Below are 13,931 nucleotides of genomic sequence, written 5' to 3'. Positions count from 1 at the left end.
AGCGTACCGTCAGTGATGCTCGCTGCAATCTTTTGTTGCCGGATCCCGGCTCAGAATAAACGCATGCTGCACAAATGGCGCATCCTAGGCTCGCAGTAATATGCCCGGTATGATATACCAACCACAAACAGTGTGGGAATTCACTATGATGAGGGGCAGACGCACACGACTTATGCGACTGCAGGCGGCGGGCGGCCATCTTCTCCATTGGCGGGGTCACCGGCCATCCGGCTCGTGGCATCAGTATAGAGTGCGCACCCATTGGTGGAGGCTCGTGTGCATCTGCCTTGGAGGAGAAAACGCCCCCTTTTTTCCAAATTTGTACCCGACTGCAGTGAGATTTTAATTATGAGTCAAGCTTTCACTCATGCAATGAAATATTTCGTACAAACAGGCCATGCACGTTGTAGGTAGACTACTTGCGATTACTCTTTTGTCAAACATTGCGTTGCCACGGTTGTTTCCAGGTGAGCCCAGCAGACGGCACTGTGCTGCATTTTGGTCGCATAGAGAAAGGTTTTGCGGAGCAGGTGAAAGGCATCACCTATTCACTACCAAGGTTCCTTGGGCCTCATCCGTGGGACCCGCACTGTCTACACACTAATGTAAGTTGACCAGCTCATTCTGATCTATTACTGCCTCCTGCTGTGAGCAAGAAGAATGGGAGCAGTGGGTGGTAGCTCAATATTTAATAACGGCGATAAAAAGCCAAAAGACTGTTAAGCCGAAGAAATCATAGTACAGTGAAACCTCGTTAAACCGTAGTCGGCCGGAGCTCGGAAAAAGTACGTACTAAACGGTAGTGCTGTTTAACCGAAATAGCATGAGATCGCCCACTTACCTGTCGAAAACGGAACTCAGAGAGAGTGCGATGAAAGGGGAAAAACATGCAGTATTTATTCACTTCGCGCGACATAAGTTATTTTCGTTTGATGCCGCGGCGGCCTAGCACGACGACAGCAGCCTCAAACTTACTCAAGCTGCGTGCCAGCTTCTCAGCCAGCCCCCCTGCTCTCGGCACACACTCGCACGCCTTTTTCATTGCCGGGTGCCGGAGTTTGGAAAACTTTTCGTTTGGAATAGTTACGTTATCGCGCCCCTGTTCTCGTTGCGACGATTGCATTCACGAGGCTGACGTAACGCGCAGCTTCTGCCACTGTCGGGCCTGAATCGCCCGTGCTGTCGCTTTCCATGTCGTCCTCATCACTGTCGCTAGTCGACACTTCGGCAACAACAGAGGCAACAACGACGAAAGGTGGAAACGCTACGTTTTAACCGATGCGTACGCAATGAGCTGGTACGGTTTATGCGGATACAAAATACATTATGTTCAATGGCCGCTGAGTCGGGGAATTGACTTTACTACTTTTAAACCGAAACTACTATTTAAGCGGGTACGGTTTAACGAGGTTTTACTGTAATACAGTTATTTTTACCTATGCTTTGCTTGGTTTTGTTATCTGTCTCCTTTTTATGGTTGCCTCATACTGTGTTAGTGAACAGTCCTCTTTGCATGTCTTCACACCCACTCCCTCTCTCCTCAGTCTTTCTGTCAGTCTCACCCTTTCACATATGTATTATAGTCACATATAGTGATAGTCACAATAGTCACATCTTTTGTTAGCTCCTTCTTCGTCCTATGTGTGTTTTTATTTACCTGGCCCACCTTGCTTGACATGATAGGTAGCGCTGTTGCTTTGCAAATCTTTTGTCTCTGGAGAAATTACTCCTGTTGGAATTTGCTTATCAGTCACATCAGAAAAATATTTTAACCTGCTGTTATGACTTGTGACCAAGACTCTTAAGCCAGATCCTCTGCTATGCTGAGCCGATTGTTGGGCGACCTTTGTCTGGTTTCCCATAGATGCAGTGCACTTCTGCTGAGATCAACATCTTGGTGTTTGGCTGCTGAGCACAAGGTCGCGGGATCGAATCCCGGCTACAGCAGCCGCATTTCGATGGGGGCAAAATGCGATAACACCCATGTACTTAGGTTTAGGTGCACATTAAAGAACTCCTGGTGGTGCATATTATTCTGGAGTCTCCCACTACGGCATTCCTCATAATAAAATCTTGGATTTGGCACATAAACCCCCTCCCCCTTTTTTTTTTTCAAGATTAAGATTCGTTGAGGTAACAACACCTGTGCTAGGTTTCTGAGGTCCTTTCATGTTCATCTTAAAGGACGCTTGCTGTGATGGTGTGTGGACACCTGATTGATCAATTGCTACAGTCTTGAATGTTAAAATTGGTTGGTACAGCTTTGTGTTACATTCAGGTGGATGTCAACCTCAATGACTATATGAACCGGAGCATCTCCAACTGTATGGTCCTCTCAGAACAACTCTGAATAAGTGGCACACTTGTCTGTAAATAGCCAAATTCAAATGCACTATTTCATCTGGTGACTCTGACACCAAGCTGAATCCTGCTTCCTCCTTGAAACTTTCTGTTGAGAACATTCCCATAGTATTGTTCTACAAGAACTAGCTTAGTTTTGCCTTTTGAATGCATTGATGTCGATCAGTCATGAGTGGTGTTCTTTGCTGAAATGCTTTCGCCTATGTTGCAGGGTGAGGAGGAATACCACCAGAAACTTCTGCAGCAGAAAGACACCGATCTGTATCACTGCGTGGTGTACCTGGCCCCTGGTGACTATCACCGTTTCCACTCCCCTGTGCAGTGGGAGGTGCAACACCGGAGGCATTTCCCAGGTTCGTTGATTCCCAAATGGTTGCTGATGCTCTCAAATGCACCTGTGACTGCCCTTAGGCTGTACCATGCTGTTGTTACACCTGTGCACTTATAAAGTTATACTCTACAACTGAAATGAACCCTACAAGGTGAAAATAACTCTACCCTATAAAAGTTTTACACCATTTCAAGCTTATTTAGTCCTGCAACAGTAATTACCATCAATCAAATGCATATTTGGTACTTTCCTATTGGCAATGCCATGCACATCTTGGCATGACATAGCATTTCCCACCACAAAAACCAGCTGGCACTAGGTTGTTGAAGTAAAGAAAATTCACACAAGGTAGATGGGAATATTTTGGGTTAAGATAAACCCTGATGAACATCGAAGTGTTTTACAGCTTAAAGGAGTCGCACGAACGAAACATCTTCTGAAGAGTGTAGTTTTACTTTGCTATTACGCCCATTGAGGCTTACCTGGTCCCCAAACTGTAATCATCTGTCTTGCAGGCCTTTCCTTTTTTCACACTGCATGTTTGGTATTTGCAGTTCACGAACAGCATGTGCATTATCAGCATGACATAGCATTCTTGACAGGAAAGTAGCAAGCACAAAGTTTTCATAGAAGGAAATGCAAAGAAAACAGATTACTATTGTTTGAGGACAAGATACACCCCAAAGGGTGTAATCATTTTTAGAGTGAAAGAGTGGGTTCTTTTTGCTCTTTGTAGTACATTTTGTGATTTTGGTTTTACAGGTTGGGTGCTTGCTATTGGTTATCACTATTGGTGTCACAGTTGTTTTGAAAGCATAAATGAGTGCTGCTGTTTCTTGCAACTCTTTAATTGAGTGAAGTGTGTGTGACAAGACGATGCTGCATGCAGCTTAATGGTTTATGTATAAATGGTTGCCTTGCAAAACAACATCTTCCTACATGAGCTTCACTCTTGTTATTAGGTGCCCAACAAAAGTGGGCTTACATTTTGGTGTTCTCACCAAAGGTGTTCTCACCTTCTTTTAGGAGTTGAGCTATCTGAACTGCTTAACATGATGAATGGAATGTGCGTGTTGAATTTAGTGTTCTCAAATTCAGAGATGAGCACTGGCAATTGATGTGGTAGTCGAGTCAATCTCTCTCGGAGGTTGTGCCTTTTTATTTCAAATCTCTGTAGATGCACGTGTTATCAGCATGTAAACTGTCACAACATTTAAAAACACAGGCTTGGGACGACGCGTGTATCAGCTTTTCCAGGTTGAAGGGTAAATAAAACTGTGCTCTGGTAATATTTCAGGTACCCTTCTGAGTGTGCGACCAGGTGTCGTCAACTGGATAGCTGGCCTGTTCAATATGAATGAGCGTGTAGTCTATATGGGCCGGTGGCGACATGGATTCTTTAGTATGACTGCTGTTGGTGCTACCAACGTTGGCTCCATCAAGGTCTACTTTGATAATGTAAGTTGCATACTAGGGAAGGAATTGTTTCTCCTCAGGGTACTTGATTGTTGCAGGTCTCTTTATAATCATGCTAAAATTTGGCTTGTCTTTGTGTCCAAGCTTGCACCCATGCACTCACATTGCATAAAGTGCATATGGTACATGCATAGCATATAGTATGATTTTGCTGAAGGTCCTGATAAGCTTTTTCAAGACACTCTTATGTTCAAGCAGTATATAGTAACCCTAAAATTCGTGCGATACTTGTGAGGGAGCCCTTCTGTGGCATTTAAACTGCGGTGTTTCGAATACATGAAACAATGACGCAGATAGGAAAATATTGTTGTGGGTTGTTAGGAGCCCCTTCTTTATGCTGATAAACACATTATGTCAGGATTCCTGTTCGTTTTCTTTATATCATCTTGGATAGCGCTTCTGTTCATAGCTGCAATATATTCTTTTCATCTAGACTAGCTTTTCTCATACTTACAACTAAAAGTCTGGCATTTGCTTGGAAACCATGCTGTGCTGGAGCTAAATTTTATATTGTTGCGTGTGGTCCATGATTTCCCAACACATGTTCTCACTACCTGAACCATTTGTTTGTTTGTAACCAGACTCCAAATCTTTGCTTCTTGCGTTTCTTTGATGGCCTCAACAGAACCTTGTGACCAACCGGCGAAAGTACAAGAAGCACAACTTCAATGACCAATGCTTCCAGTCCAACCACAACTCTGAGGGCATCAGCGTTGAGAAGGGCGAACCCTTCGGCGAGTTCAATCTGGGATCTACCATTGTGCTCATCTTTGAGGCACCACGGGACTTCTCGCTTGAGCTCAAGGAAGGCCAGCGCATCAAGTACGGTGAGCTCATCTGCCGACAGTCCAGTAGCAGCTGTCAAGAGGCACAGACGTGAGGTCAGCTGCTGCGATATTCAGAGTTTCGTTTTCAACACTCGTCATCATTGAATTCCGTCTCATAGTGAGGGATTGCAGTGGGCATGTTGCAATCTTCACAAGGCTGCCTGAAGGTCCACAGAGGTGGTTTGATGTATTTTTGCTATCATCACTGGTGCAGAGCTAGTGTCGCCCCATTGTTGCACCAGCTCGCGTGGAGAGCTGCAAGGAGGTGATGTCCCTCCGTGAATGCCTATCTTGTATGCGACAACTTTATGCACTGCAGTAAGGCTAAACTCGAACTGCACGTTGTTATAGCATTTCGTATCATATGCACTGTTTGTGTCTTTTTTTTTTTTCTATTGAAAGAGGCTGATTGAGATCAGTGCAGTTCTGTTAGTAGTAAGGCCCAGCCTTTTCCTTTTTTCCTTTAGCACTTGATTTGTGCACAAATGCTTACATTGACACAGTTTCTATTGCGTTGACCATGCAAATATGACGAGGTTGAGAACGAGTTGTGCCAAGTAAAGCAGTTGCACTTTAAGTACCCAGGGGACATGTACGTGCAGGTTGTGGTTTGCGGTTGCAGCTCCACATCCACACACGGCTGGTAGAGATGCAAAATGAAATGCTGCAATTGTAAAAACTAGGCGTTACTATAATGATGTTACATGTTGACAGTGTACAGTGTTCTCATCAATTAACTTGCTAAGTTGAAAGACATTTTACTTGTTGTTGTAGCAGTTTATAAGCCTGACTTATTGCAAATGTGTGATGGTCACGATCCGGGCCTGCTTTGGTAATTTTTATTCCCTGTATGATCACCAGCAAAGTAAAGTGTACCTATGTGCTTATAGGTTAATGGCCTTGTTTTTTTTTTTTTCCATTGTGATGTTTTACAATCAAAAGTATGATGTGTATTGTACAAGTTGGAATCATGAGAAGACTTGTGGCTGTTAAACTAGAAAGCTTTTTGATATCTGCAAGTAGCAGAACATTTGTTCACAAGTTGGACCCAGTTTCACTATCGTAGCATAAGAGTACTCTTTTATGTGTCATATTTTCCGGTTCAGGATAGAATTACCGAGGTGCAGCCACGTGATGTTAGTGTAGAATCTGCCCTGCATATACATAAATTGCCTCATGGCTGGTTTCATTGTATATCCATGTATGTCGAAACAGGAGATTATCATTCCTTCAGCGTGATTGCTTATTCACACTAAATTGATTTGCTAAGAGAAAGACTACCTGATTCAGCTGCTTGCACTAAAGATTGCAGCACTCTTTTGGCTAGCATTCTGTGAAGGAATTTCCCCGGTTACAGTCCCTTGCTGATATTACTGATGGGAGGCTCATTGCTAGTGCCAAGGAGTAGGGCAGTGCGACTAGGGATTTTCGAGACCAAATCGAATACGAATAAAATAGTGTCTGAAATGAATCGAATCTAATCAAACATTAAATACTTCTTGAATAATGAATAGCTGTTATCACAATTAATAATAAAGGTATGTTCACATACCAGTATTCTTAAGGTTGACAAGTTTCTGTCATTGCATAATATGCTACATGAAGCAAAATTTATTAGAAGCACAAATGGAGCATTGGAAGCACACAAGTACTTTCGTCGCATGCACAGGGCTCTTCAGAAAGTGCAAATTATCACTTTACAGCCTGCAAAGTATGGCTACATAAGTGACATAGCCTGCTCCACTACACAAGCTCTCATGTTTTATGTCCAAACTACCATACCATGTCCAAATTACCATACCTTTGATCCAATTTTATGTATATTTAGGTGCAGTTCATGTCTTGAAACATTTGAAAAGTATTTAAAAAATATTCGCATCTATGAACAGTTACTATTCGATTCGAAGAGAGAGTCAAATCGGGCACTCTTCAGTTTGTTATTTGAAAGTTTCGAATATTCGCACATCCCTACTAAGGAGTCAAATTGTACTTGTGGGTTATTTTCCATTTTTTAAACAGACGTGAGTGCTCCAGGACAGATCCTTGGTAGTTTGTAACTCATAATCTGCCACAGTCAAAGGTAATAACACGCACATGGCCATCAAGGCTGCACTGAAGCTAATTTTATCCCCACACTCTTTACTAGAATTTTCTTGGCCGCCTTACGAGCTTGTTTAAGCAAAATGACAGGATAAGGGACAATCTCTCAGCTGTCTGTGATATAGCGTTGATATCTGAAGCTGCTGCGCTACAGTGTTCAGAAGCTCCTTGTTTTTAAATTATATTCCCTTAATATGATGACACCTTCTGTTCACCGTACGCTCTCTATTATTGTTTCTTTCTATTTTGTTTTTGTGACACAAGCCGTTGTATTGTACGTGATATGCACTGCAAACTTTCCAAACCGTGAATTTTTTGGAGTTTAATTTTCACTAAGCCGATAGATTGCCGAGTCGATAATTCTTTCTGCATTTCTTCACCGGAGTATTGGAGGATGTGCAGAAGAATTTCCAGAGTGCATCTCTTCCTCCATCCAGCCTCCGTTTGTCGGAGATCATCATAATGATGGTACGTGGCACTCACTGATAGCATGAAACATCGATAGTACAGTAGCATCATGAATAGGAGAGTCCTAGCGTACGTAAGAAATGTAGAGATTTTCATCACGCCACTAGCGGCGTACATGGTGGCACACGGGTGGCAGAAAGAGTAATTGGAGCATGACATTTATCCGTGACGTGGTAGAAAGTAAGTGTGACGAGCTCATGTCATTGGTAGTAGCACTCACATGCTCCATACCATCTTGCCATGGTTACCGGTTTTCCCAGCAGGTTACACGTAAACGCAGTTGCCTTGTGCTGTCACATTCTGTTTACTCTTTGTGTCACTTGTATATACCACCAGAAGCTGCCGACTGCCATGTAACTTTCCACGCTTTAATCTCCTGTAATGGCTGTTTCTGCTGGCAAACAAATGAATTGATTTTCATGAGATGAACTCTTGGCTGTAGGTGGTGGTTGCCATGGATTTATTTAACAGCTAGTGTGTGGTGCTTGTAAACTGTCCTTTATTTTCCTTTAGACTAATGGTTCTATTTTTGATTGTTCATTATTATTTATCATGGGCAGTACACGAAACGGAAAATCGTCATCCAACCGATGGTAGCACGAAGTTACAGGGGCTTCCGAATAGAATTGCCATATTTGCAGTTTCACACCTAAAGTTACAGCTTATTGAACAAAAGCCATTGCGATACGATCCTTCACACTTTCTATCACCATAAAAAGATTACTATTCGAAGGTGCCACTCGGGCAAGCAATTCTAATCACCTTGCTGCAGATGTGCACAGTACATTGTTTGCTGTCTTGTTACTGTTTGCACAGTTATGCAGTTGTTTGTTGTTGATGCTATTTAATTTGTTCTGCGTCAGTCGTCATCCAATTTTTTTTTTCATTTTAGTTTAATAACCTAATTTGCATTCACTTTATATACTCTACAATAGTGCTTCAAAGATTTGCTCACTTATTGGACGTTATGACTCTTGGTTGCCGCTTTTGGTTACATTTAAACTGTTGAGTCCAACAATCATTTATTTCTGTCATTAAATCTGTGCCTGCCATGCAAGTGTGTCTGTAATCTGTTAAGAGCAAACTTGAAATCTTTATCAGAGAGGAAACATTATCTCCCCTGTTCTTGAAACATTCCTCCTCAACTACAGAAAGTGAAGAGAAGCATGGCAGCTCAGCTCAACCAGTCACAGCATTTCATTAGCACTTCTTGAATATTCCGCTCTAATTTTGCTGACAGGAAATTTTGGTGTCGAATCAAAGGCATTACAGAGGCAGCAAGCTGCTACTTGCTGCAGGAATCGTTGAGAAGCATTACTGAAACACGTTGAACACTTCTTCAATCTAGGGGCAGAGCTGCAGTCTATTCCGAGAAGTCAAGGCTCTGTGTTGAGTAGCAGGATAGTTCAAGAGTATGGGAGGGGGTACGCCACATTGAGCTCCTGCCCTATGTGGCCAACATAGGAAGCATTAAGACCAAACCAGCCTTCGGAAAAGGTAGACAGATTTTTATTTGTGTTGTGGTTTGATACCAGTCAAAGCCAAAGCATATCGACTTCCTGTTTGTTGTCATTGTCATGTTGCGTTTGTATTCATGCAATTGTGAGCCAAAAGAAAAAGTCAACCAGTCTTTTGTGTTGGAATGTTGGTGTTGTGATTGTTGAGCTTAGGCTCGTCTATGGTTGCTGCCTTGCATTTGTTAGTGTTGATGTCGTCACAACTTTCAGTGTAAAAGCTTCTTGCTGAATCGCATGCGTGATGATCGCATGCGTGAATCGTATGTGTGATTTCATCACAGGTTATCCTGTGAGAATCTCAAGGTGACTGGTCGAGTTGGACGACACAAGCTAATTACACTTTCTTGTAGGGCGTATTAAGCTAATTTAAGGATGAGTGCACATTCAGCGGAAAAGGAGAATTTTTTCGGTTTGTTGGTGTGTCGATTCGTTTGGAATGCTCTAAAAAAAATATTACAAGTACATTTTAAAGAGGTGTACAATACCGGTTTTCCATTTTATTCAGACCTTGTGGTGATGGTGCATTGTAAGAAGTAGATAAAGAGTGCCAGTGCTTTTAATGTTATAGTCATGCGCAGTAAAAGATCATTGCTGCAGGGCAGTATTATTATTATTATATTCTTAGATCTTTGCGAATGCATTTGTCTCACTTTTATACCAAGTGGCTACCACTTAGCCAGTGCAGGAGTTAATTGTCGGAGCCAAAATGCCAAGATGTACCGCGCTTGAAAGTGAATAGCGGGCATGCCGTGTTTACGTGCATACAGTGTAAGTTTTCAACTGGTGAAATCTTGCAACGTATGCCAGACCTTTCTGAATGCTTTTCTTGTCGCATTTTGTGTCACGCAAAATCTCAGTGGCTTGTAGTCGGTGATTGCTAGAGTTCCTGTGGTAAGGGACAGTGCCTCTGTTTCTGGGGGGGGGGGGGCAACAAGAACATGCTGTGAAGTGCCTCTTTGTTTTTGTATACATGTATAGCCACTGTTTTACATTTGTCAAGTTCGAGGTGTTTGTGTGTGTGATGTTATTACACTCGAAGAGTATCTTTGATATTGTACACAGTATTGCTTGTACGTCACGTGACTGCGAATGTCTTTCTTGTGCTGAGGCAGGGATGCCCAGCAAGACCTGAGGCTGCCACGCGCAGACCAGTTTCTATGCGGTGTTTTAGTGGCATTTTAATAAAGTGCTGATTCTTAAAAAATAAACACCATACTGAGTCTGTCTTTAACCCTTACACTGTCATTCCCAAATATACTTGTTTTGTTTTTAGCACATGCCCTGTCTCACTTGAAGCAACTTGGGGAAAAAGAAATTTGCATACTTGTTCTGCCGTCTATGGAGAAGTAATCTAAACACACAACTTCGAAGTTAATTCTTCGACAGCAGGTGGAGCACCAAGACAGTATGCTTGTCTTGGTGCTCTGTTGCTTTGTCTCGGCAGGGCAGCCATGGTGAGCCGGTGTGTCAGGTCCATCTGCACTTTGACAGATGGATGGATTTATGAATTGTCTACGGATTCTGAATTGGGAGTAATTGATGACAAACAACCAGCTTCTGTGCAGCATGAAATGTCTGCTAAACCATCACAGTAAAACTTGGCATTCAGAGGGTTAATGTCATTGAGAAATCGGGTTACAGGCTGTCATAAAGTTGTCTTTGTGACAGTTACGACAGAGCGGCAGAAGACACATCATGAGTTGTTTTTGTTACCCCTGAATATCTTTGCAGAGAAACGAGAATCACAATCCAAGTTCATTGCCATGTAGCACAGGCCTTTACTTCGCTTTGACTGTGACTGATAGCAGTGTCCACTGTCTAACAGTATTTATGGCTCTGCATGCTGCAGTAATGGTGTGAATGCGACAAGAAGAGATAGTAGCATGCAAGATAACATGCTAGTGGTGGCACCTGTTCCTATCCTAGGAGCAATAGTAATCTTATGCAATGCAACAGTTTAATGATTACTTGTCATCAGCATGTTGTTCAGAGGGTGGTAAGAGCCTGCAGTAAAAACATAGAAAAATGAGAATGTGGTAGTCTTTTCAGTACAATCGCTTTGTATAATACAGTGTGGTCTTTGGATCTTCCACTGAGGACAACATGCCATGGCATGGCGAGAACTTTATTTTGGTCCAGAGAAACTAGGGCCCGAGGGCAAAGGCCCCCAGGCTGAGTCGGTGGCTCCACCCACATAGGCACCGGTAGGCCAAAGGCTTTCCCGATGTCGTGAGTTCTCCGGATGGCCAGGAGTTGATCTTGGAGGACTTTGCTGTATATGCGCCGACTCCAGTCCTCCTCACTGTTGAGATCTGAAGCCCTTTGGTTGGGGCACAGCCAGAACATATGATTAAATAGACACGAAGTGTATCCACAACTTTTACATTCTGCGGGAAAATCTCGTGAGGCTCATGAGGACAACATGAGCCAATCATTTTTACTTTTCGAGGGATGAAGGAAATATATTGTGGGGAAACAACGTCAAACCGCACATTTAAAACAAGGTCAGTAAAAGAGTGATTACAGTTGCAAAACTTTACATAATAGCGTTGTAAACTTCTCACATGCAGTGACTACTCTTTGAAATGCAGTCAAACCTCTGTGCTGTTGCATGTCTTGCCAGTTAAAACCATTCTGGGTTTGGTGTTGTCCGAACATTGTAACTATACAGTATGCTTGTCATTTCTCCACAGCTACATATACTTTCTCTGTTCTATGTGACGATGAAATGAGGCACGTTTGTGCCGACGAGCACAAGAACAAGCAAACAAGTGCTGATCTGTGGGTGGGCCTTTGTTAAGCAGCAAATCCTCTTGACAGGCTTAGTTCAGTGAAAGAACATAAATGATACAGGCAGGCAGGCATTCCCAACTACTAAGTTATTGAACAGGCACTGAAACACTTCTCCTCGAATCCTGAGAAATGCACTGGAATGAGTGCATACCTTTCTGTGAATATACATATTCACAAAACATGTTTGAAATGGACTTTAGAATGAGTGCAATGTTTACTTTCCTCATTGCCCCTCAACTCGTCGGTTCCTATCCAGGGCCAGTAGCAATGCCCTGCCTACGACTCTTTTCGTTTTCTTCTTTCGGCATTGAGCTTGTGATAACACTTGGAGGTTGACATCTGACAAAAGTGTTTGACAGTGACAAAGGAGCAGGGTATGGATTCATAGATACAAACAAACACCGACAATAAGGAAGGCACATCCAACACAATGAGCGCCTTCCATCTTTCCATGTGTTTCTCAGGTGACCCACAGTACGAGCAACAGCACATTTACCAGAACGTTCAGATGGATGCGCATGCATGTGCAAGCTTTTGCTTGAGCAATCATCCAATGGATGGAATCTATGTGGGAAGTCACGCTGGTTGTAATATGACTGACCAGGGTGTCTACCAACCAGGAATTCTCAGCGGTTTTGAGTAGTCTGGAAAAACTCAGGGAATTTGTGCCTCTACCAGGGAAAATTAGCTGTAATTTTATCGAAAGGGTCGAAAGCCGCGGTAGTGCTGGCTCGAGTAACAGACACGAATCGTAATGAATCGTCTGTAATGATACTTCTTTGATGTCCTGTCGTCGGCTGGAGGAGTGGCCACTGTACAGTCAACGACCGACTTTCAGGATTCCCGAGAATTTGGACGGCTTCGCGGCACCACCACGTACCCCATAGAGTCAATGTATCAGAACGTCTGAAATTTTGGACACAACAACTCTTCGCCGTTCGATGTTCCGGACGTTTTTCCGTGACCGCAGGTCTGAAACGCCATTAATCAAAGCCACCACCGCTGCCATTTTGATTACCTTGCCGCCTCGAACCGGCGCTCTCGCACGCAGATCCGCTGGCAGCCGTAGCCACATCTGCGGCAACGCTAGGCCTAGCTGCTTCGACGTTCGCTATGAAGCTTCTTTCCATTGGGTGCCGCCTTTTTTATTGAAATTCGCTGCTGTCAGCAATGGCACGAACTCCGCCTTTGCGGTCCTTGCAATTGGCTTAGAAGCTTGGAAAGCACGGTGCGTTGCATAATACCGGTTCCCGAAAGTCAGCTTCGCCTCCGTACAGAAATGTTACTTGGTGAAGCATACGCAAAAGTATTGCAGTGAAGCATAACAAGCGTGGGAAGGCGCTATTGCCACGTGACACAGTATATATTCCTTAATTATACACGCGTGCATCCGGTGTTTCCTTTCACAGTGCGAGCACCGATATACCTAATACGTGTGCCGACAGGCCTTCAGAGCGTTTCCGAATGTGCCTGTGGCGGTTTGAGCCCTTCAGGGTAGTAAATGACATGCATTTATTTTTTTCAACTGGCCGATTTCTCGGACGTTTTCGCGGCCCCTAAGGAGTTCGAAAAAATCGGACGTGGACTGTGCAGCTGACCAAGAAGCTGCTTGGTCCGTGGGGCGAACGAGTGGCGGAAGGAGGACAAGAATAAAAATCTGCGCATTGACGAATGAATGGGAGAAGAAGCGTGCTACCGCCGTTTTGATGGAGCTTGAGCTCAAAAAACAAAGTGTTGGCTGATGCCGAGATGCAGGTGTCCCTCATCCAAACCAAAATAAGCTCTTTAAAGCAGTGAAACACAACACTGAGGCGTCGTGCGCGGGCTGAGAGTATGTCAGGACAGTTGTTGAGAGAATCTCAATCGTGACAAAGTTCGGGCCTCATACCACTGATCTTGCTATCAGTTGACAAAAATGGCTCATATTCGGAAATATTTGCTTCTGTATGCATCTCCTTTTTATTCGTATTTGAGAATGTCCGACTCGATTTGGAATTTTCTTTCGAAGACATTTTATTTGCTGTGCATTTTACTAACCTCTCCCTTCTATTTTCTTTT

At 43.4% G+C, this 13,931-nt stretch overlaps 1 protein-coding gene across 4 annotated transcripts in view; it reads left to right on the top strand.

Annotated features, from left to right (window-relative positions):
• Pisd (phosphatidylserine decarboxylase) overlaps positions 1-10,288 on the top strand; it is a 51,139-nt gene extending 40,851 nt beyond the window's left edge. For all 4 annotated transcript variants that reach the window (XM_070534282.1, XM_070534283.1, XM_070534284.1 and 1 more), the window contains 4 exons: positions 468-605; positions 2,573-2,714; positions 3,990-4,150; positions 4,794-10,288. In XM_070534282.1, the coding sequence (XP_070390383.1) occupies positions 468-605; positions 2,573-2,714; positions 3,990-4,150; positions 4,794-5,048 (696 nt within the window). In that variant the 3' untranslated portion in view covers positions 5,049-10,288. The remainder of the gene's footprint in view (positions 1-467; positions 606-2,572; positions 2,715-3,989; positions 4,151-4,793) is intronic.
• The last annotated feature ends 3,643 nt before the right edge of the window (positions 10,289-13,931 follow it).

This window comes from Dermacentor albipictus, chromosome 2 (genome assembly GCF_038994185.2).
Source record: "Dermacentor albipictus isolate Rhodes 1998 colony chromosome 2, USDA_Dalb.pri_finalv2, whole genome shotgun sequence".
NCBI lineage: Eukaryota > Metazoa > Arthropoda > Arachnida > Ixodida > Ixodidae > Dermacentor > Dermacentor albipictus.
Note: the sequence above shows the minus strand (reverse complement) of the source record. Positions and strands in the feature narration are given on the sequence as shown.